Source organism: Eptesicus fuscus, chromosome 5 (genome assembly GCF_027574615.1).
Source record: "Eptesicus fuscus isolate TK198812 chromosome 5, DD_ASM_mEF_20220401, whole genome shotgun sequence".
Taxonomy (NCBI): domain Eukaryota; kingdom Metazoa; phylum Chordata; class Mammalia; order Chiroptera; family Vespertilionidae; genus Eptesicus; species Eptesicus fuscus.
In genome coordinates this window covers 52930645-52956607 of record NC_072477.1, presented here as the reverse complement: position 1 = coordinate 52956607, position 25963 = coordinate 52930645, and the positions used below count along the sequence as shown (strand labels likewise).

The 25963-nt window shown below is 33.3% G+C and overlaps 1 protein-coding gene across 1 annotated transcript in view; it reads right to left on the bottom strand.

Moving 5' to 3' along the window:
• ZNF280D (zinc finger protein 280D) overlaps positions 1–25963 on the bottom strand; it is a 113970-nt gene that overhangs the window by 25023 nt on the left and 62984 nt on the right. Inside the window, exons 9-16 of the mRNA XM_008143177.2 lie at positions 23420–23643; positions 20177–20334; positions 19272–19372; positions 18179–18325; positions 12791–12925; positions 10625–10932; positions 10023–10163; positions 4261–4323 (exon numbers count right to left, since the gene is read on the bottom strand). Coding sequence (XP_008141399.2) covers positions 4261–4323; positions 10023–10163; positions 10625–10932; positions 12791–12925; positions 18179–18325; positions 19272–19372; positions 20177–20334; positions 23420–23643 — 1277 coding nt within the window. The remainder of the gene's footprint in view (positions 1–4260; positions 4324–10022; positions 10164–10624; positions 10933–12790; positions 12926–18178; positions 18326–19271; positions 19373–20176; positions 20335–23419; positions 23644–25963) is intronic.

Below are 25963 nucleotides of genomic sequence, written 5' to 3'. Positions count from 1 at the left end.
CTTCCTGATTGCCCCTAACCGCTTCTGCCTGCCAGCCTGATCACCCCCTAACCACTCCCCTTCCAGCCTGACTGATGTCTAACTACTCCCCTGCCAGCCTGTTTGCTCCTAACTGCCCTCCCCTGTAGGCCTTGTCACCCCTAACTGCCCTCCCCTGTATGCCTGGTCCCCCCCAACTGCCCTTCCCTGCAGGCCCAGTCACCCCAACTTCTCTCCTCTGCTGGCCTGGTCACCCCTAACTGCCCTCCCTTGCAGGCCTGCTTCCTCCCAACTGCCCTCCCCTGCTGGCCTGATCACCCACAACTGCCCTCCCTTGCAGGCCTGGTCCCTCCCAACTGCGCTCCCCTGCTGGCCATCTTGTGTCCACATGGGGGCAGCCATCTTGTGTGTTAGAGTGATGGTCAATTTGCTTATTACTCTTTTATTATATAGATTCCTTGATCTGGGAAAATGTAGGAGGCTTGGATTACTATGTTTGGGTCATCATTAGACAGCAATGGTCTGCACAACGAAAGGAGAATGAAAACCAACTCTAGAGAAAATAAAAAACAAGATCATCCTGCCTCAGTGGATTAGACTAGAGAGAAGCCATGTCAGTAAGTGATGGCTTTCTGTTTCCCTTTTTTGTTCTAGCTGTACCTCCTCCTCTTAGGTGCCCATAAGATTCTTTAGAATCCTGCTAATGTATTATTTTTGCTTAGGTTAAAATAAAGATCATGTAATGCTATCATTGTTATTGTCAATTTAACAAAGTATAAATATACTTTTGAAATTCACCACATACTTTAAATATTTGAGCATTTTACCAATATACAAATACAAACAAGTAACATACCACAGACTGACTTCTTCCATGAAGTTCTAGTCTAACAGTCTCCTGCAAGAATGTCAAACTCAAAGGCTAACACATGCCAAATAAGCAAGGTTTAAGTTAATGTGGGCCGCAAAAAAACAAAAGCTTCAATTTCATAGAAATGTATGTTTATTTCAATAGAGACATGCTGAATACAAAGAGGTGAAATAAATGAGTAATCGTTAACATAAAATAGAATATTTTAATAAAAATTAATATTTTTTTCTTAAACATTAACTTACCAGACACTGAATAACTGCACAAATTAATAAGTGTAATGCAAATAAACCTATTTTTCTTGTTCTCCGAAAGTGAAATATTTTCTGTTGTGCACACCAAACAAGTCAGTCCAAGACTAATGACGTGGCCATCGGCTGCTAAAATATTCACTGCTAGTATTAGTAGAGAGAAATGGTGCGCCTGCATGTAAGGCACATAAGGGAAATGAATGCAACCTGATTATAGTAATCAGTGACTAGAGAATGCTGGAGTTTGTTATTAATAATTATGTGTAACAGGATATTGTAAAAATTAAGTTATGAAATTTTTATTAAAACATTTCTTACATACTGTTATATAGGCTGGGCCGCAAAAATACTTGTTGTGGGCCACATGTGGCCACGGGCCAGGAGTTTGACATGCTTGGTCTACTGTATATTTACACCTAGATGTCATACCGGCATATCAAAACTGGCCATAAAACGAAAATCATGTATTTCCTCCCCAAATCAACTCCTTCTGTCTTTCTTATTATGCCATTTCCTCTAACAATAAAGCTCAAACTATAGTTATCTCTGTATCTCCTCCCTTAAAACAGTCAATATGCCAAGCATTTTATAATATTAACAATTTATTGAGTATTTAATTCTATGCCAGCCTAACAAATTTAGACATAGCATCTCATCTAAATCTTACAACCACCCAAGAAAAGTATTCATTATCTTTTTATAGAGGATAGTTAGCTTAGTATTCTACCAAGAACACAGAGATGGTTATGGTCAGGATCAGGTTTTAAATTGAGCACTTTGATTCCAGAGTCCATATTCTTAAAGATGATGCAATACCACCTCACCATTTTACTCAAGTCCTTATTAAATCATTCAAAACTATCACAATAGTCCTAATCTAAGAATTCATGCATCTAGAACTCACCCTCCTGTTGAAGGTGAGAAGGGTATCTTCAATTCAATGTTCCTTAAGGTATTACTTGATTCTATATAAAACATCAATGGTTCTCGAGTGCCCTCCAAATTAAGCCCAAACTCCTTAGCCTTATTTTCAATGCTTTCACTGGCTCTAAGCTCAAAACCACTGCCCCAGACTTCAACCTTACTATATTAATTTCATGTTCCATTCATTTGCTACTAGGTATTCCATCTATAAGCCTTTTATTTTTTCATTTTTGCACTTTTATTCATGCTATTTCTTCCAATTTCAATGCCACTGTATCTCTTCTATTAGTATAAATAATATTCATCCTTTAAAGCAAAGTATAATTAACACCTATCCAGATAATTTCAAATAATCTCTCTCCCCTTTGAAAAAAATAGCCTTTACTGCACTTATTAAAATCTTCCTTGCATTATTAGTTATTTATGTTCACCTATATCTCCCATCCAATAAATTGTATATTCCCTGGAGACTGGTTCTAAGACTTCATTACTTTCATCTTTACAGGAACTGTATATTATATACATGATAGATACATAATAAAGAGATAAAGAATGAATATTCCATTATAACAAAGGAATAATTATAAAAAACATTGTTCTATGTAATTATAAGTATGCTATATTCCATTCATAGGAATTGACTTATTTTCAATTTGATTCCTATTGAAGGGGGGAAAATCCAGATTTTTAAAATAATATAGTTCACTTAAAAACAGAACACACAATTAAGCTTGACAACAGTGAGATAAGAATAAAACTAAAATCTCATCTTTTGAATGCAAAACTCTAATTCTTATAAAAATTTTTAGTAAAGGCAACATCTAATATAGCTTAATCTATTTCATTGAACTCAATTAATGTTTTAAAATTAGCACTAAAATACTTTTTAAACTGAATCAAATTTCATTTCCCTATAAGCTACTGGTCCAACAATCGTAGATGGAAGCTATTGTACACATAAATCATTTTCAACCTATACTTCAATTTATTCAATAAATACTTGCTGAGTACACTAATCAACGCATGGCATAGACAAAAATCTAAACCACAGGATTCGAGTAATAGGACACAGAAAATTAAAAAGATAAAGCACAAAGTATATCAGATGATGAAAGATGATCTAAAGAAAAATTAAGCAAAAAAGGAGGTAGGGAGAGATGGAGTGAAGCACAGGGAAAAGAATACAATTTTAAATTTTTGTTCTCTATTTACTTCATCTTGGCACCACTTGTTATCACTGAAACAAATTTAGCAAAAGAATATAGGCTATTCATACCTCTAGTCTAAGGACAGTAGCAGTAATTTAGATTTCCAAATTGGACATCCCAACATCAGGTTAGAAAAAAAAAAGGTAATAAACCACAACGAGTTACCACCTTACCCCCACTAGATAGCTATAATAAAGAAGAGATAATAACAAATGTAGGCAAAGATGTGGATAAACTGGAACCCTCATATACTGTTAATGGGAATATAAAATAGTTGAGGTACTTTGTAAAACAGTCTGGCAGATCCTCAAAGACTCAACAGTTACCATATAACCCAGCAATTCCAATCCCAGATATATACTAAAGAGAAATGAAAAAGACATGCCTAAACAGAAACTTTTACACAAATGTTCATAGCAGCATCTATAATAATAAAAGCATAATATGCTAATTAGACCGGACATCCTTCGGGACGAAGCCGCGGTGGAGGGCGGGGGCCGAGCCCCTTGCACAAATTTCGTGCATCGGGCCTCTAGTTATTTATAATGGGTTCAAAGTTAAAACAACCTAAATGGATAAACAAACTATGGTATACCATACAATAGAATACTATTGAGCAATAAAAAATGAAGTACTGATATATACAGATGAACATGTAAAATATGCTAAATGGAAGCCAATCACAAAAGATCACATAATGTACCATTCCATTTATATGAAATTTCCAGAATAGGCAAATCTATACAAATAGACAGAAGATTAGAGGTTACTTAGGGATTGGTGGAATTGGAAGAAAATGGGGATAACCTTAATGAGTACAGTTATTGTTTGGAGTGATAAAAATGTACTAATATTAACTGTGGCGATGGCTGCACAACTCAGTGAATATATTAAAAAACTATTAATTGTACAATTTAAGTGTGTGAATTGCGTGATATATGAATTATATCTCATTGAGGATATTGTATCAAAAATTTAAGACATAAAATTTTTCAAAAGAAAGAATTTTAAAAAATCAACTAGTTACCTGAGATTTCCTGAAAGCTTCTTAAAAATACAAAACCTTTTACTTGGGCGGTTACTGTGAAAGCTGGAGAGACAAAACAGATTTTATTAATTTTATTCTATAATAGTCACATTAATTTATAGCTATATTTCAAGTCTATATTTAAATGTCTAGTTTTGAGTAAAAGATCATGGTATAAATAAAATAATGTTTGTCATCCCTGTGTAATTCCATATTTTATCTTACATTCCATTTTATCTATTTATTTTCTAATGACACAAATTTCTCTATGTATTTGCTCATATGATCAGTACTCTCATCATTACACAAAAGTAAATATTCAAGTTTTTAAAAAAGTAAAGCACAAATTAATTTTTTAATCTGTTTAAGAGTTGAAAGCAATTTTAATTTTTTGCTAATGTTTTTACTCTAATATGAACAGTTATCAAGAATAATCACTATTTTTAAAATTGTTTTCCAATCTTAACATACTTATGTTGGGAAAGGGGGATAGACTCTAAATGATCTTCTTGCAAGTAAACAATACTCAAGCTAAATGCCACTGTTTACCATTTATAAAATCAAACATTTAGAGAGTTCTTTGCAGTTACTAGCAGGGGTTTAAAAAAAATTTAAAGCAAAACTCATGAGTTAAAATAATGCTTTCACTAAGCATAGAACAGAAAACCATTAAACAACCTATGTAACCAAATATTGCTTTTATATACCCTTTTATATCTTTTTATTGATTTCAGAGTGAGGTAGGAAGAATCATTGATCAGCTGCCACCTGCATGCCCGCTTTTGGGGGTTAAGCCAAAACCCAGGCATGTGCCCTGACAGGGAATCCAACTGTGACCTCCTGGTTCATGGGTCGACGCACAACCACTGAGCCACACTATATACCCTTTTAAATATGGTAAGGAAAGCTTCCCTGTACTAGAAAGACAGGATTAGTTTAACATAATCTTAACTAAAAGTGGAGTCATGGATTTAAAATCAGCATTACCTGGGGACTGTACACAGGCAACGAGCTATCACAATTACTTAACTGTCCTTCTAATGACAATTATTTAGAACCAATAAATCTATACAAAATATACATTAACTCAAGCATATCTTGTAAAATTTCAGTACTCTGTCTTATTTATTGTATAGGAATAATATGATTTTACCAACATCCCTTTTCTTTGGTAATTTTTTAAATCACTCTTCAAAGCCTAAGTGAAATATCAACTATAGGACACCTTCTCTTATTTCTTCTTTAAAGAACTTTTTCTTACCTCCTCTGTGCTCTCATGGTAATTTGTTTATCACATTAAGCTAGGTAAATAGTGTATCTCTCCTACTAAATTGTGAAAATCAATGGCAAGGACTTTACCCACAACAGCTAATATTGACAACTTAGAAAAAAAACAATAGCTATAATTACTTGAAAGCTGCCTAAGTGCAAATCATATCATTAAACACTTTAATTTTACATTTCCTTTAATAATCAAAGTAATTTTCATTTGAAGAAAATAAAATTGGGAGTCAGGTTAAGTAACTTGCCCAAAGTCACAAAGAAAATTAATAAATTGTGAAGCTTAGATTAAAATACAGATTTGTCTGATTCTTCTCCACAAGCCTGTCATACTTCTTAGCAAACAGCAAACTCCGCTAAAAAAAGATATATTAAAATATAGTACTTATGTCTGTTAACTTTATTATATGTAGAGAAAAAGCCTTCTTATACATCACGTTGAGGGAAATTCCAACATACAGCAATTTGTTTGGATTATTCTAGGAAACTCCTATTGCTACCTAAAAGCTATAAGTAAGTAAGGTGCAATAAAACCACCACACTCAAATAATGCTCCACTTAAATTACATGTTTAATGATGATCTACCTTGAAAGAATCTTATTCCAAAAATGCTCCAATTGCATCACTATTTTGAATATCCTCTTTTGAGATTTTATGTAGAGCCTTTTATAATTATAACAAATAATAACTATCAATTGCTGTTTGTAATGTTGTAGATGTCATCGTAAACACAAAGAGCCCTGTCTTTCAAGGAGATATACAGACACAAACAAATGCAATAAAAGGCAGAATCAATGAATGGTCCACAACTCAAAGGAAGAAATGATCCCTGTGAGTGGTTGTGGTGACCAAACACTTCAAAGAAGGTTAACTGAAAGGAAGGACAGGGACGTTCCAGGAACTAACAAAAATAAGAAAAGCCACTATCAAAAATGAGTACAGGAAAGAGACTTTACTCTGGAAACTTAGGGGGATGGGAGTCTATATAGAAAGAATGACTGGGGCAGATTTAAGACCAGTGGGAAAAAGACCAATTGAGAGTACAGAGGTGGTATGAATAGGAATTAAACATACTCATCCTCTGGAGAAAATGTAACTTCTGTACCTACAGAACTCAAGGTTATAATAAGAATCCAAAATTTGCAATGGTACTGATGGGCCAGGCCATTCAATGGGAGATACCCAAGGCATTGAGACAAGAGCACCAGTGAAGTAGACAAAAAGAAAAAGGGATCTACCACACCCTAAGAGTGGCAATGAAAGCTTTCAGTTCCATATGAAGCTAACAATGAATAAGAGCTTAGCATGTGCGATGACAATGAAATGCAGGGTTGGGGCTCACTGAGGAAGTGGGAAAAGGATATGGGAGTCAGGCTCATTAAAAGTTTTGGAACAGAATGGATTTGGAGGTTGTATAGGACAAGTGGGAAGCTATGATAAATGAAAGTTGGAAGGGTGGAATGATACAAGATTTTCCAATTTGACCCCCTGTAAATTAAGGGCAGATTTAAAGCCCCATTTTGGGCAGCAGCATATTTGTCACAAAATAAGAGGCTTCACACAGAAGTATACTGAGAGAAAGAATGCCTGGGGCCTGCTTTAGAGGAAATGTAATATAGGTGCAGACCACTGCAATAGTTGGGAGGCAGAGTGGCAAAATGCAGGAGGTGGGTGTTCAGAAAGCCACGCAAAGTGGCAAATCAAGAGAACTTCATGAGCTTAAGAAACTTGGGACCGTGAGTTATTTCCAGCTGGTGTTCCAGTCATACAGATGATGCCCTGAAAGAGTTATCTGGGTGGTAGTTGTATCGTTTCTGCAGATTATATAATGTTTGGCTTAATTTTGTTCCTTTTAGATGCCAGTGAGTCAAAGGAAAAATATCTATAAAAATAATTAAAAATATACAGTTGATATCTGGAAAACTAAGCATTAAAGGGGAAAGATTTAAAGTTGAAAGGTAAAAGTGACAGTGGTTATCAACAAAGGAAATGTAAAGAGGCAAGAAATGTTGAAGGAAGAAAAGGCAATGAAATAGAGGAGTAGCCAAAAAGGAAAAAGAAAAAGAGTGATAACAGTTTAATAGAAGCTGAGGAGAATAGTTTCAAAAGTGAATGACAACAATGTCAAAAACTCTGAAGTCGTGTAGTAGTAAGAATTTTAAAAAGTGAATAAATGTGGTGCATAAGTACAAGACAGATAATCTTTAAAGGGCATGGTTAGTTGGCAGGTGGGGATGATACTCAAATTTAAGGGTAAAGGTAAGATAGTAACAAACACTGTGTACCAATGTAAAACAGTGAGAGAAGGACAAGAAATAAGGAAAGTAGGCAGTAGAGACAAATCTCCCTCATCTTAAAAAAAAAAAAAAAAAAAAAAGGAACCTCAAAATGTGTGTAACCCTAGCCGGTTTGGCTTAGTGGATAGTGTCAGTCTGCAAACCTGAGGGTCCTTGGTTCTGGGTTCGACTCTGGTGAAGGGCATGTATCTCAGTTGCAGGCTCCTCCCTGGCCCTGATTTGGTCACGTGCAGGAGGCAAATAATCAATATGTTTCTTTCACATCAGTATTTCTCTCTGTCTTTCCCTCTCTCTTCCACTCTTTCTGAAAATCAATAGAAAAATATCCTCCAGTGAGGATTAAAAAAAATGTGTGTAAACAGAAGGAACCTGGTTAAGAGAAAGAGATAAAGTAGCAAGTTAACTGAATAAGGTGGTGGAAGAACCAGAAGAGATGAGGAACAGGGTTAACTTTGTAGAAGTAGAACATCAGGGTTAACTTTGTAGAAGTAGAACATCATTATTTCTGAGATCAATGTCTGGATGAAGATAACAGGAAAAAAAATTCTTCAGATATAAACGAGTTAGGTAAAGAATTCTAGAAGAGCCCAGCTGGTAGTCCCAAACGAGTTAGGTAAAGAATTCTAGAACAGCTCAGCTGGTGTGGCTCAGCTGGTAGTCCCAAGAGGTCACCGGTTGGATTCCCAGTCAGATCACATGCCTGGGGTTTCGAGCTTGACCCCCAGTAGAGGGCGTGAAGGAGGCAGCCATTTGATGTTTCTCTCTCCCTCTCCCTTCCTCTCTTTCTAAAATCAATAAAAACATTATTTTAAAAGAATTCTAGAACAAAAACAAAGCAACAATCAAAACAGATCACCCTGAGGGTGAGGTTGACTATAAAGTTAAGAGGAATGCTGCTGGACTTTGGAAAGAGGAGTCAAAGCCCTGAAAGTGAAAGGGAAATAGGAATTCAAAAGAAATAAACATATATATGATGAGATTATAATGATACAAGGTAAAAAGGGGATATAATAACTTAAAAGTTGATGTAAAGTGCTTGCACAAACAAGTAAGGTATCATAGGTTAGGCTAATCAAGGGGGGGTGGGAGGAAGGAGACTGTGAGAAAGGTGAGAGAGCCCTAACCGGTTTGGCTCAGTGGATAGAGCGTCGGCCTGCGGACTCAAGGGTCCCAGGTTCGATTCCAATCAGGGGCATGTACCTTGGTTGCGGGCACATAGCCAGTGGGGAGTGTGCAGGAGGCAGCTGATCGATGTTTCTCTCTCATCGATGTTTCTAACTCTCTATCCTTCTCCCTTCCTCTCTGTAAAAAATTAATAAAATATATTAAAAAGAAAAAAAAAAAGAAAAAAAGAAATGTGAGAGAATTGAGAGGAGCAGCTGATAATTACCAGAAAGTAACATAAAGGTCATGTTATGATCTATGAGAAAATCACTTTCATTATATTTTAATTCTGACTTTTTAAAAAAGAAACAACCAAACTAGTTTATATCTGAACAATTTTTTACTATTTTTAACAAATAAAATCCATCCTAAAAGATGATTCTACTAATAAGATACAAATGAATATGATCTGTGAGGCTTTCTCTGCATAGTGTACGTATGTACTAGGTACTCAAATAATCTAAGTTGAGTGAATTAATGAAAAAAATTCCAACAATGGCATCATAACTAGAATAGTCTCTCATTTTACTGATTGAATGCAAGGATAGATAGCTTGACAGATAGGTGGACAGAGGGATGAGAGAGAAACAGATTCAATCAAGTTCTTAGCACCACTGAAAATCCTGGAGTCTCTCAAAGTGACTGCTCTGAAGAGAATAGCACTCATGAGATTACATGCATTTGTTTGGTAAATATATTTGAAACATTTACATTTTTATCTTTAAAAATAACCATTTTGAAAGTCCTATAGGAAAAAGAAATTCCCATCGAAAATCTGTTTCTCTAAAAGACCCATATAATTTCTTTAGTCTAAATGTTCTTACAATTTTAGTTAGAGTAATTTTATGAGTTACTATGCTGGAAAACAGTACCAAGCATTATCCTAGAAATTCTCTATTGCTAGATGTTTTTAACTCCTTGAAGAGAAAAATTGGTTTCTAATAGGATAACTGTTTTCAAAAACCAAACCTGCTATATTATAATTCAATTGGTAATTACAGATGTTTAACTCATCTTACCTCATCATATGATTCACATATGCTTTGCTACAGCTAGTGTTGTATCTGCAAAAACTACAGTGGACATATGTAGGAAAGTGATTTGAAAAATCTTTTATTTCGGAACAACACTCAATGCACCGGTGAATTCCCAGACGATACCTTATGGATATAAAGAAAATAGTAACAATATATTTTAAAACAAAAATAATAAGGGAGAGCTTTATTAATGTTCTGTTAATTAAAACCAAGCTGTTTAAATGAAGATATTTAAACACAGACTTATAACTTGAATATTTGCTATGGAATAACAGCTAGGATAAGTGTAACATCAGTTAATGCTTGTCACTGGAATAAAAGAAATTAACCAATTCAAATGTCATAAGATAGAAGCACAATATATAATAATAGCAATATAATAGATGAATATTATATGAAAAATATAGGAAAGTACTGTTCAACAACAGTTGTTAAAAAAAAAAAAACTTTTATTATTTGCTTGGTCTTTATGCCATAAGTAATAGCATATGAAAGTTGAGAGTTGTGTACATTTAGATTAAATAAAGGTTTTATTATTTTACTTAAGATTAAATTAGTATTATATATCAGGAATAAAAGATTACCTTAAGTTCCTCAATGCTGTATTGACTTTACTTTTTCTGTTGCTACTAGCCAAAGTGCTTTGTTTTTTTTGCATATTAGAGACTTTAGATTTGAATTTAGATTTACTTCCATTAGGCTTACTTGTAGTAGGTTTACTTGCATTAGATTTAGTTGTAGTAAGTTTACTTGTGTTAGATTTTGTGGAATTTTTAGCAGTTACACATTTTGTTCTTGGAGGTGAGGCCTGAAGGATAGAAGTGTTTGTACTAATGGAAGGTACAGTTGAAGATCCTGATTGAAGAGGTCCAACTGAAGCTCGAATAGTAACCTACAAAAACAGAGATAATATTTACTTTAGATAATTAACCCTTGCAAAAGTATTAAAATATCATGTAACAAAAAGTTAAATATCAAGTATTTTTAAAAGAGTAAGTATAAACTACAATTGGATAAGTCTTCCAATTATTTTAAATAATAAATGAAATAAAAATTTGATATTTATTTACTTATACTTTTATATTGATCAGTTTAATGTTGTTATTAATGAATAATTAGGAATTATATGGACATTAAAGAGCACATTCCATAGCTACTTTTATGCTCTGGTATAATTTTAAAAATTCATACAGAGGTCAAAATTTAAATCTTAAAACCTGAAAAATAACTCTAGAAAGGCCTGCATTACCCTTTGCCCTGCATTACCCACAGTAAGTATGCCCTGCATTACCCACAGTAAATGTGACCTCCTCTTTCCAGGGGCTCATTTAGCAGAATTTATGTTTACAAAGGTTGTGGGAGGGGCTACACAATTCAATATACTTCATGGAGAGTGTAATAAAATTTAGAATTTCCTTAAAGAGAACTAATATAAAGCTTATGATATAATATTCAAAAATTATATTAGTTAAGTTGACAATGGAAAACACAAACGCCTACCAACATTCTCATTAATCATATGACTATTCTCCCCTCCATATATATATTAAGAGTAGTCTATGAGGAAGTCCTATAAAACATGTTTGGTAGCATACAAAAGCAATGGACTAGGAATCAAAAAATTTGAAGTTAAATCTCATACAACTCCTTCGTAGCCATGTGGCCTAGAATAAGTAACTTATCCTCTCTAAGCTTCTTTACCCATATACTATGGGGCAATACCTGCCTTGTTTATCACACCAGATTGCTGTATGAATTAAATAAAAGAATCTATGAAAAAGCATACTGAAAGCCTAATTCTAAGGTGCGAGAAAAACATTTAGTATCGTTATTATTAATATTATTATTGCTATTATCATTAATAAGGGAAAATATGAGAGAGGACTGCACCGCTTACATTCGTGTTATGCATGTCTAGTCCCAGCATGGAATGAATGGATTGCAGGGAAGGATGCTGGATAGCTTCTCTTGCTCTAGGTCTTCAGAGCATGGCTTTATATTGTTTAGTTAATTCAAATAACAGACATACCCACATTCAAAGGTAAGTACCCAAAGCCAAATATAAATGTTTTGGGGATTATTTCACTTTGGATTATCCATGCCTCTGTTTCCCTCCACTGGAGCAAATATTCAAGAGCTGACTGTATATAAAGAAGTCAGAAAAAAACAGGAATATAAGGCAAAAAGGGAAAGGTAAAATACAATCATCAGTATGTAGTCAGACATGTGTTTGCTCACTTAAAACACAATGCTATCCAGCAGCAGAACTTGTTTCTCTGAGAGTAGACTCAGTAATAACAACTTCAATAAACATCTAAGACCCTATGGCATTCAAAGCACTATACTAGATGCTGAGGACACAAAGATAAATAAATCATGATTCCTGATCTCAAATAGTTTAGCAAGTAAAACCCATATATATATATACTGCCTACAAGAATAGCTCAAAAATAGGCTATATAATATTGACACAAACCAGTGACCCAGGAAACACAATTATCTAGTTGCACTTTTTACAAAGGAATACCATTCTAGCATAGCACACACCAACTACTGAAAAAAACAATGGTTAGGTTTTTTTCTAAACATAAGAATGCTAAAATTAAAAAAAAAAATGCTAAAATTTGACATTGGAGTCTTCATAAAAATCAGAAACCATTTTTTAAAGTATTATGTTCAGTAGATAAAACCAGACAGGAATTAATTTTATTATCATACCATATGTTAAAATACAACATATTTACACTCACTTTTGTTCCAGGAGGTAGTCCTTCTAGCTCTTTAGGTTTTATAAATGTTCGGTGATGCTGAGTCTTGTGATCCATTTTCTCTTTGCAGGTCAAAAATTGCAGTCTGCATTTTGTACAACGATGTATTCCTTTTTTCTGTTTAGAAAACAGGAAAAATAATTTCTGCAATCACAAATCCTGTGTCCTAAAACTGTTCTGATTTAACATTAATGATACCTATATAATTTTAAAAATAGTATCTTGTATCTCTCATCATAAATATTAGTGAAGTAGCCGAAACCAGTTTGGCTCAGTGGATAGAGCGTCAGCCTGCGGACTGAAAGGTCCCAGGTTCGATTCCGGTCAAGGGCATGTACCTTGGTTGTGGACACATCCCCAGTGGGAGGTGTACAGGAGGCAGCTGATTGATGTTTCTCTCTCATCGATGTTTCTGACTCTATCCCTCTCCCTTCCTCTCTGTAAAAATTCAATAAAATACATTTAAAAAAAAAAAAAAAATATATATATATATATATATATATATATATTAGTGAAGTATTATTTCAATTTTTAAAATACTCTTTGCATTAGTATTTAGGTTTCAAAAATGTCTGTTACTGTACAGAAGTTGAACATAAAAGTTGTATCAATAGCTTCTAATGAAAGGGATCTCAATAGTGGTATTAAAGTTCCATTAATTATAATTTTAAAGTATTTAGACACAGGATACTATAAAAATGAGCAATACTATGTTTTTATCCCATAAAAATATAAATTCTCATTTTTGCTCTTTCTGATTGGTTAAAAGTTGGTAAAAGAAGTTCAAGTATCTAACCAGACATTTAAAGAAAGTTGTTATAGAAATGTTTGTATAAAGCAGTGCTAGCTAATAAAACTTTCTCCCATTATGAAAATGTTCCAGAGCTGTACTTTCCAATACAGTAGCCACCAGCCACATGGAGTTAACTGAATACCTGAAATGTGCTGGTCATCTGAGGAACTAGATTTTTCATTTATTTAATCTTAAATAGTCACAAAATGATTAGTGGCTACCACATTGAATAGTATGAATATGGAGGGATAAATCAAAACTATCCCTGATACAGTTACTGAGATACCTTGACTGAGTCCCTCCTTAAAACCAACCCTGTCACTATAGATGGGAAATAGGACCCCCCAAAAAATCTAAATCATTTCCCCATAACTACTAAGTAATATTGCCAGATTCCTGGACAAATTTGAATTCTGAATTTCCTCCCTATATCCTTGCCCCCCAAAATCTGTTCTTTCCTGAGTCTTCCCCATATGACAGTATGTGAAAACATCATTCTTAGGACAAAAAACTTGGTCACTCTTTCTCACCCCCATACCCAACCCATTAACAAAATCTGTTGGCTTCACCTTTCTACTACATAATATCAACTACAAACTTTATCTATATGGTCTCATTAATTTAAAAATTATTTATGTATTATACATATAAATATCATACATATTAATGATATAAACTTAAATAAATACAAAAGAATGTTTTCTCTAAAGTTGCAATCTGCCAGATAAATCATAACCATTTAAGTATAATCAATCACTTATTAACCTCAAATAAGGTAATATCCTGGGAAGCACCTAGCACAGTTACTGGTACACAGCAGGCATTTCATAAGTTCTTTACAAAGTTTGAAATCCAGTTCCCAGAAATATTTTCTATATCTATAATCACTCCTTAAATACCTCATCCAGTTTCAAGGCTTTAATACCATCTATCCAACTGCTTACTTAACATTCACATTTGATGTCTAATATACATCTCAAATCAACATGGACAAAATTGAATTCTGAATTTCCTCCCTATATCCTTGCCCCCCAAAACCTGTTCTTTCCTGAGTCTTCCCCATATGACAGTATGTGAAAACCTCATTCTTAGGACAAAAAACTTGGTCACTCTTTCTCACCCCCCATACCCAACCCATTAACAAAATCTGTTGGCTTCACCTTCAAAAACCTTCATAATATTTCCACTTCTCATCACCTCCAACCACGGCTACCATATTGGTCCAAATAACTCACCTGGGGCACTATAATAATCTCCTATCTTCTCCCTGTCATGTTCTTTCCTCCCTTTAGTGTATTCTTCCCATAGCTGTCAATGGTACTACAACATGGCAAATCTTTCACATACTTATAATGCTCTGAGGGCTTTCTAAAGTCCTGATTCAGATTTACAAGGCTCTACAAGAACAGGCCCATATTCTATTGCTACAACCTTATCTCCTACTAGTCCTCTTATTAGTTTACTCTGCTTTGGCCACAACTGGCCTCTTTGGTTGTTCTTGAATATAAATTCTTAAAATTTATACTCTTCCAGATTTCCACATGGCTTACTCCTTTCCTTCCTTCCAAGAGGCCCCTTTTTTACCACTCTATATACAAAATGGCAACCACTCCTCCAACACTTCCCAATCCTTGGCACTCCTTATCCTCCACATTTCCTTCCACAGTAACTATCACTAGCTAACATGCAGATATGCTCAAATATAAACACACATTTTTTATTATCTTTCTCCACAATAATACGAATTCCAGAGGATACAAACTTTGTTTTGTTCATTGCTACAAAATACCTAAAACAGCTCCTGGCACACAGTAAGGCAACCAATAAATGTTTGTTAAATAAACCGATAGTGAGGCAGAAAGAAAGTGTCAGAGAAAATGCGTATGAGCAGCAGGTACAATTTAATTAATTCAAAATATCTGACACTCCATTCAATGAACATTTGTCCAGAGCCCTGAAAGAGAATACATTAATCTATTATTCCCTTAGTTGGACACAAGTCTTGGACATCCCATGTATATATATATGCATTTCAAATTGCTGAGGCTGATATTTTAATAACGTGATGTTCAGTCAACAACAAAAAATAGTGATCATTCCAAGGGTAGGTAAATAATTGTCTATGTTTAACTTTTGACAAGCATAATACATTATTTGAGAAAATTGAGGGATTTGAGGGTAATTCTGACTATAAGTATTTTCTGCCCTTATACATTAATACCAATATGAAATCTGACTCTGTGTGAAAGCAACAAAAGGTTGAGCTCTGAAGTCAAATTTTAACTCTGCTTTTTATTAGGTAGTGTGACACTGGAAAAGTTACTTTCTCTAAAACTTATCTATAAGAAATAATAACATACATAAAGTATAAGGATTAAGAAAGATAATGCATATAAATCATTAATGCTGCTGCCATAAATGATTGCATATTGTTTTAACTGCTTGTGATTTTTATTAAAGATCTAATGAGCATATTTAACACATCCAAAATCACTTTCACTATTTTAAGTCATACAAACTGGGTTGTCAGCTCTAAAATCATCCAGGACTTAATAATAGAACCTCTTAAAGAAAAGTACAACCAAAATCTTCAAAGACAATAAAATGAGCCACAGGGTCAACAACTCTTATTGTTTAATACTGCACTAATAATGTGTTATCAATTACAAGTTTATAATCCTGCTCAGCTAAGGTTTTCCAGTCTTTAGTCAGTAATTATGTAATTTGTAAATACCTTAAAGAATGCCTGATTATCCTTCTTAATAGATTTCCCCCTCTCTACTGCTATCTACCTCCTAAGTACTCCAAACAAACAAACAAACAAAACCCTGGGAACCCAAAGCAAATTAAGACATAAAACTTAGGGTACAAAAACTGATTATAAATCACAGAGACCACAAAGTAGGCCCACTCATTTCTTTCATAATTATCATTCTTCCACATCAAAATTTTACTCTGGAGCTTAGTAAAACATATGGGAAAAATTACACAAAAAGCCCCATAATAAAATAGAACTACTATCTCATATCTCATTTTCCCTTTCACAATTAAAAGCCAAACATTAGAAAGAGTACCAGAAGTAGTGCTTCCCAAACTCTGTCCTCAATAAAAGTTAACAGACATTCTGAAAAGATTCTGTGGTCAAGTAAGTTGGGGGTGGGGGGTGGGTGATAATACATACTTATATGCCTTACTTGGAAAGTTATAATGTTTTAACATATTAAAACCTGAGAAGTCCTATTTTAAGAAACAGACAAAACTGTTTAATTTTATAAATCCAGGCATTTCCCAAATTTATTTACCAGTAACAATTTGGGGGGAAACATCTATTAACACATAATGGAACACTGTTAAGGAAACCTAGAACAAAAAATCTTGACAGAACTTTTCAAGGATGGGTAGCATCCCAGTCACAACATAGGTAATTCCAAATTCATTTGGAAATTATTTTACAATTTTTCCCAATTAAAAACCGTAAGTCAACTTTATGATTATCTAATGATAGAAATGGAAAGCAAAGTGAGCAAGCAATGCTAAATAAACTGCCATGTCAATTTAATCAATAATAAAAAATATGGCCCTAACCAGATTGGCTCAGTGGACAGAGCGTCGGCCTTCGGACTGAAAGGTCCCAGGTTCGATTCTGGTCAAGGGCATGTACCTTGGTTGCAGGCACATCTCCACTAGGAGGTGTGCAGGAGGCAGCTGATTGATGTTTCTCTCTCATCGATGTTTCTAACTCTCTATCCCTCTCCCTTCCTCTCTTAAAAAATCAATAAAATATATTTAAAAAAATATGATGAGCACCATGAGTAGTGAGGTGTTGGTTACATGATCAGATTCCTAAAAAACAGATTGTGTTGCATTAAAGTTTTCAGCCCAAACAAAGGATGGTTTAATTGCTTCATGGAAAAGAACCAGTAAGCAAAAAATCAGAATTCAAGATAAAGGTATAAGCACTAATCCTGGGTCCCAAAAATTACATAGCAGAACTGGCAGAAGTCACCCACAAAACAAATTATGACCTAAATGCAGTTCTTTGGCAGCGCTCATATATCCAGCAAAAAGTGTCATTACTATTTCCTTTGTCACCAGCAGCTATAAAAGATCACTGCTGGTCAATGATGACGACATGTTTTCTCAGAATAAGGGGGCTAAAAAGGAGCAATAAAGTAGTAATAAAAAGGAAAATAAGATTGTGAGTCCCCAATCTTTTCTTTCTCAGTTCAACTTCATCTTTTCCCATGTTCCTATTATCTACCTTCAAAATCCCATAACCACTCTCAGATCCTGAGATATTTGATCTTTTGGATATTCCACTCATCTTCCCTTTTTTCCTTCAATCCTTAGGTTTTCTATTTCTAGCTATCTTTCAGAATTTTCATTTATGAGCCACAACATCACCAGAAAGGAAGCAAGGTAAAGTGGAAGTTTCCCAAGTAATTTAGCACAAAATGCAAATTAACAGTGTCATTTGGAACAATTTTACTTCCCTTATAGAACAAATCTTATGTTTCTAAGTCATAATCTATCTTTTAGCTAAAACAACATGAACAAATAAGAACTGGTCATCTCACCTGATGCTTCATATAATGATGCATATAGGGTGTGGCAATTTTAATAACTTTGAGGCAAAATGGACATAGCAAGTTCTTAGTGTTTTCGTGGGATGATCTAAAATGAGTTTCTACATCAGAAAATGATGACGATCTATAATTGCAAACCTACAAACAAAAAGAATGTTAAGTTTACCTTGAAAATGTACTTGATATACAATTATAGCAATAAGTCATTTATTTGGAAGAACATTATGTACAACTAATTTAGCTCTGATGCCTACACAACCAAGAATCCCATTAACGCAAGCACTAGATGATCTTTGAGACAGAAAAGTTATCTTTCCAAGTTTAGGAATATTTCCCAAAATATAATTAGAGTCCCTTCTTTTCATTAGATGTTTTTATGTATCACCCCCTTTTCTGACTTTTCTCAAGCTGATACTTCTTGTACTATAAAGTTTTTTCTGCTATGTAAAACAACATCTTCCTTTAGATTATAAATTACCTCCAGGCTATGGCAATGGCAATTTTTTATCATGCTTTCCTATTCCTTCAAATTCTGGAAAAATACTAGGCCCAGAGAATTTTGTAGTATGCTCTGTATCTAAAATAATTTCATATTTCCCTTGTATAACTATATTCTTCCCTATATAGTAAGATAAGTTCATAGTTTGTCTTTTCCCCTCAGAGCTTTTCTTTGTCCAGTATAGGAATGAGTAAACAATGGCTTGTGGGCCAATTCCAAATCTCTACTGACCCTATATACAGTACATGAATTATGTCACAGGACTTTCTACTAAAAAGTCATTTACAAGAGGAATTTTAACAGCAAATTTTATCTAAATGGTTAGAAAATAAAAGAATGTATTTCATGACACAAGAAAATTATATGAAATTCAAATTTGTGTGCATAAATAAAGCTTTATTGAAACACAGCCACATTCATTCACTTACTTATTTTCTGTGGCTGCCTTTGTGCTATAGTGGCAGAGTTGATTAGTTGCAACAGAGACCGTATGACCTTTAAAGCCCCCTTTACAGTAAAAGACTTGCTGACTCCTGGCCTAACAGGTTTAAATCTTGTAACCAAAATAACAGAAAACAAACACACCTGGCAAATATATGGCATTTCACCGGGTTTATGATTGTCCTTCATATGTTGTAAAAGAATATGCTCTGTTTCAAATGATAATTCACAGATTTTGCAAATGGCTAAAAGTGGGGGTGGGGGAAAGACATTACATCATTTCAAGATATATAAATACACACACACATATCAAATCATTATTTGTACACCTAAAACTAATCAAATGTATGTCAATTATCCTTCAAATTATTTTATTTTTTTAATTTTTCAAATAAAGTATCCTTTTGAGGCAAACAAAGATATATATATAGATATATATAGATATATATATATATTTCATTTTGTGCATCTATAAACAATAATAGTAACAGTAACAACAGCAGACTTAGTGGTGGTGGTGAACAGTTAGTTTTACAGTTAACTATGTTCTAAGGCACTTTACTTACAATAACTCAATTCCCACAACATTATGAAGCAGGTATTTCTATTATTACCATTACTCAAATATTAGGAATAACTTGCCTGAGATCAGATAGCTGTATTAAGAGGAAGATCTGGGATTTGAACTCAAGTGGTCTAGTTCCAAAATCTATGATTTTTAACTACCACTATTAGTTCCTTTTCTTATTCAAGTTTAAATAAAGGGCATTAATTTCATATTTGAAAACTACGATCTAAGGCTTCTAACTTAGCCCCCGCCCTCCCCCCACTTATAACGTGCAGGTTATTTTCCTTAATTATTTACAATAATGACTTTATTTTTTGTAATTTTTATTTAAAAGTTTATATTAATCAAAATGTAACTTTTTCCATTTTACCCTCAAATTCCAGTCTTATTCTTATTGTTCTAACAAGCTTAAGAGGTTTTCTCAGAATCAATATTGACAAAATCAGTAATATTCGGTACTTAAAATGAAACTGTAACTTACTAGAAAATTCATGGGGTGTGTGTGTACTTTCAATGTGACATTGCAGTTGAAATGGTGTGGGAAACTGACGGTAGCAGTGCTGGCAGGTGGTGTGGTTTTCCCAGCTTTCACTGCTCTGCTTCTCAAGTTCCAAATGGTGTTTCATGTGGTTCATAAACCTATAAATGATTGTCAACAGGTGCAAAATTCAGATTTAAAAACAAAAATCTCACAAATAATTATCTGAATCTTAGAATATACATATATTACATGAAATAAAATCCCAAAAGCCTTAAATTCCTCTAGAAAAGTGTGCACTTTAAATAATCACTTTCATTAAGTGACTACATAAACATCTTTTTTAATCTTTGTTTTAAAAATCCATTAATGTAATTAATCTGAAATATCACTAATTTGCTGTAATTTAATAATTTCAGATTATTAAAATGTTTTTTTAAGGTGAAACAGCAGGCTTCTTTTTCATACATGAAATACTATTTACATTTTTCAATAAAATACTAAAAGGAAGGAAACCCACCAAAAGCAGCTACTCAGTTATGAGAGTAATCCTTTAAGGCCATGAAGATATACAATAGATTCCAGTTGCTTAAAAGACAAATTACTGGTATTTTTACTTGTGTCTTAGTTTCTAAATGTAAGTACTAGCAATTTTAATGCCTACAATTATAAAAACTTTTTGTTTTATTTAATGATACTGGTTTACTGTTAGCACAGACTGTTCATGTTAACTTGCGGACTGTGCTCTTTGTAGGCAAAGTCCATTTTTCAGTTTTACATCCTGCTATGTCAGCTTCCCTAAAAGGCTTCTTATGAGTAGGAACTATGACCTTCAACAACAGAGGATGCAATATAAAAGGGAATACCAATTTAAAAGAGCTTACTGAAGCTTTTTGCTATAGTTTAAAGTAAAGTTATTCAATCAAAATAACAATTTTTAGGCTGGAGCAACTATTAACAATTATTCACTTTGAGTCCCTAAAGAAAGTAATCTTAAAACAAAGTAATAATGTCATCAATATGGATAGCAATCATCATGAAGATCATAACATTTATCTCTTTTTCACATATTCACAACACTACTTCTCTTTAGAATAGGTTATGACACTCCTTGAAAAACATTTTGTCCTCCTTTGGTTTTAATACCAACTCTATGAACACCTATAGAAAATCCTAGACTTGGCTAAATATTTACACATAGAGAAAAACAAGCCATTAAAATTTCAGCTTACAACTTTAAGCAATTAAAAGTTTATCTATATAATCACTTAACTAGCAAGCTTCCCCTCAATTATTATATGAGTCCCCATCAGGAGCTCATACTACTTAAAAAACAGATGGAAATGAGGGAAACAAAAAAAAAAATCCAAACCTCTTACAAGGATGTTCACAGAATAAATAAAACTAAGTGTTTTTGGTGAGACTCAATGTAGGAAAAAAAAAAATACCATACCACAATATGTTCAAAGAGCAAAGCGTAAAAACCTAGATCTATGAGTATTGTGCCATTCTCTACAAGTATCAATTTGCCTTTCCATTTTTTTATCATAGGTAAAATATTATTTAACATATATAACTTCTTCTATTATCAAGTGTTTCATTAAAGTTACATTTAATAAATAATCAGTATTTCAAAAAAAAGCTCAATTCCTGGACGTTATAAAAAATTGTTTTTGTTTAAAATGTCTATATAATTCTGATATTCTAGAAATATGTAACTAGTCTTCTGAAACAACAGCAAAAAAGAAAATGTTTTATTTTCATATGTTTATAATACTACATGGGCTAATCTTAAAGGAAAAGCCAAAAAACTGTTGCTGAAATAACTTCCAACATAATATACATAATATTTAGTTATAACAAGGAACTAAGTCAGTGACCATATTTCTATGCAATTTAATATATTTACTAGCATAATTTTTTTGGTGTATTCTACTATCAAAATGGTAAGAATATGGAAACATGTGACAATTCTATTGTATACTATTTCAGTGTTATATCACAAAGTACAATACCACTTCTGTTAAATGGCTAGAACCATTATCTACTGATGGCTGTTAAAGTTTACTAAAAGGAGATAAATGTGAAAACTCATATGAAATAATATATGTGAAAGAACTTTGCAAACTAAAACACTACCATAAACAAAGCATTAATAATTGCTATAGAAGTACAGGATAGCATAGTGTATTTCAGGATTTTTCTGTCTTCTTTTTGAAACCAATAGGAACTGACAGGAAAATAAAATAAACACTGGGTCCAGAAGTAAAATACTGATGCCTAAGAATGCTAATTATAAATAATAGTTGCCAAGGATAAACACAGAAAGGCATATTTATATATGTTTGTGCACACAAACACACAACTCACCTAACGGAAGTATAGAAGCACAATTAACAAGTAAAATATTAATGATAGAATCAAGGTGATAAGTATACAGGTATCCACTGTAAAATTTTAAAAACGCTGCTAAATGTTTAAAAATATTTTACAATAAAATTATGGAAAAACAACCTTACCTAATAAACATGTAAAGCTATATAGCCAATGAAAAATATTGATCAACATATCTTATTACTTTGTTCTTTAACTCATTTATGAGATGACAGCTACTAGAGTTTGCTGTGTAACTCAAAGATTATGAAGTCTAAGTTTCTAAAATTTATAGCATTCATGAAGAAAATCTTCAAAATTCCACTGGAAATTAAATCTCTAATTTTTAAAGGGGTTACATTTTAAAATAAAGCAGACATTCTTTCTAAAGAACTGGTACTTCTCTAAAGAAGATCATTAAAGTACTTACCTTACTTTTTATGGAAGTTAAGTATTTTAAAAAACATAAATATCAATTGACAAATTGGAGCATTAAATTAGTATCAAGAAAGTCAAACTGGGCAAAACATAAAAAACTGGTTCTTATAAAAAAAGTAAAATTCAAAAGCAGCTAAAAATACAAATTATCTCATGAAATTCCTAGGTCACAGATAACATAGAGAAAATAAGTTAATTTTGCTTTATTTGAAATAATGTTCATCCTTTCTTAAGTTATTTATAAGAAACACAAGTATCTCCAGGAGTCAACTCTAAAATACAAGAATGGACAAAAGCTTTTCAACAAGAGAATCTGCTTTTGTTCTTCGTAGTAAGTGTTAAAAATCTATGGCACAGACCAATATCAGATATACACAAAAATTTTATCGACAGCATTCCAATTTTCAAATAGAAATAAAGTAAGTATTTACATACCTAATATTATTTTTAAGAATTTTCAAGCAACTGAAGCATTTAAAGGTTGTGTGAGTCTTCTGTTCTTCTTGGACATCTCCTTCATGTTTTCCATAATAAAAGTCATTAACTAACATGATCAATTTTCCTTTCTCTGAATCAATAGTGTTATCTTTATCTGCTGTACTTGAAAATTCAGTTTTAGGCAGTCCCAAAAAGTTATTTATCATGTCTGGACAACAGTACTGAAAGAGAAAAAAAAAAAAAAAAGAAGCCTTCTTTACCCTTTAAAAACACAGATACCCCCAAATTTTCTGTGTTTAAATCCATTGCCAGACCATATAAAACAATGCTTGCTAATGTAGCTAGAAAAATATTCACCAAAAGTTTGTGGTGCATATACAAGTCTAAAACAATTCAAAAAAAGAAAACCTTAAAATCAGGACTTGCTATTGATCTACAAGTGTCTTCCATGCAATTAACCATTTCAGATGTATTGATAATAATAATTTAAATACTTTAATTAAAACTAAACTAAAAATCATTTATTTCATATCCATGTCAAGAAAGAGTCTAGAGAGAAATTGTAGTTTTATGTGTTATAATGTGTATGTTAATTATTAAGTGACATAGTAAATTTCATAATCTGTGGTTGGAACTGGACATTGAGCACAGCTAATCTGCATTCCCCATACTCAAAGTGCTGTACAATGTATGGTGAAAAAGAAAGAAGTATCAAGTATGTCTTGAAAACATCAACAGTTACATCTTGATATATAGAATGTTTAAATATTTGAAGTGGAGATTTAATTCCTCATAAGTAAAATCAGCATATTACATAAACTGATTTTAATAGGGAACACTTTCATACATGAGCTTTTTTTCCTAGCAAGATATAACTAATTCATTTATTTACATAATTTTTAAGTGCAAACTTTCCCTACAGCAGATTTTCTCAGAGGAAAACCTACATTAGAAAAATCAGAAATGCTAGTCAAAATGCTAATTTCTGGGCCCACTTCAGACCAATAAACCACAATGTCAATAGGTAGACCCTAGAAATCTGCATTTTTTTTTTAATTTTTTTTTTTTAAAGCTGGGAGCCGGGTGGGACCGCTGTCCTCTCTGATGGACGGACAGGGACCCAGAGCCAACACAGCAAGTTTTTTTTATTATTATTTGTTTGTTTGTTTTTAATATATTTTATTGATTTTTTACAGAGAGGAAGAGAGAGGGATAGAGAGTTAGAAACATCGATGAGAGAGAAACATCGATCAGCTGCCTCTTGCACACCCCCTACTGGGGATGTGCCCGCAACCAAGGTACATGCCCTTGACCGGAATCGAACCTGGGACCCTTGAGTCCGCAGGCCGACGCTCTATCCACTGAGCAAAACCGGTTTCGGCGAAATCTGCATTTTTAATAGCCATCCAGATAATTCTTTTAAAACATAAACCAACTGACTTAAACTCTTCCTAAATGTGTTATTTAGTAAATTAGTAGCAACATCAGAAAGTTTGAAAATCTAAAAGCAACTCTATTCCATTTCTAAGATAACAACATCCACTTCCTCTCCTGTCACATTGAAATGTTAGATCATCAGTGAAACTGTGTCACATGGAGAAGCTGGGCCTTTGATCCAAAGCAGATCTATAACGTTTCCTTCAATTGCACTTATTTTGTTCACTTGTCAGTTTTGAAACCTATAAAGGAAAAGAGACCAACAAAAACCAAGCCCACAAAATCTGAAGTACACCGAAAAGAGGGGGAAAAAATACTGAATAAAATGGGCTGAAAAACAGGGACAAAAATTAAGTGTTTAAGAGTTAAGGTTGTGCCCATAAACTAAATCAAGATAAATATATTAGCTCTCCAATACAAAATGATCATCTGCAGTCCACTACTAAGAATAAACACAGTGGGCCCTAGCTGGTTTGGCTCAGGGGATAGAACGTCGGCCTGCAGACTGAAGGGTCCTGGGTTCGATTCTGGTCAAGGGCATATGCCTGGGTTGCAGGCTCCATCCCCAAGAGGCATCCAATCAATGATTCTCTCATCATTGATGTTTTTATTTTTCTCTCTCTGTCTCTGTCTCTGTCTCTCTCTCTCTCTCCCCCCCCTCCCTCCCTCCCTCCCATCCATCCTCTCTGATATCAATAAAAATATATTTTAAAAAAAGAATAAATATAACAGAGGAAAATGAAAAAGGTTTTCATTTCTAGATTCTTCTTGAGACATATAATATTTAAGAGCTCAAACTTAGGAAAGTCAAGTTATTTCTAAGGACTTTTGTCAGGCTAAATTTCTTCTTAAAAATGCTGTTTTTTACTTTAAGGAGAAAAAGATGGTTCAGAGTAAATCTACCAGCACTATTAGAAAAACGATTCAAAATATATGTCTTACTACTACAAACCATGTTATTAGTAGCATCAGCTTGACAGACAAACTTATCACCTTTCTACAGTTTTACTAGAGAGGATCTCAAACAATGGGAAAATGTTATAATGCACAAAAATGATGTAATACAGGATAGTCTCCCTAACCTTATATATTCAAACATTAAAT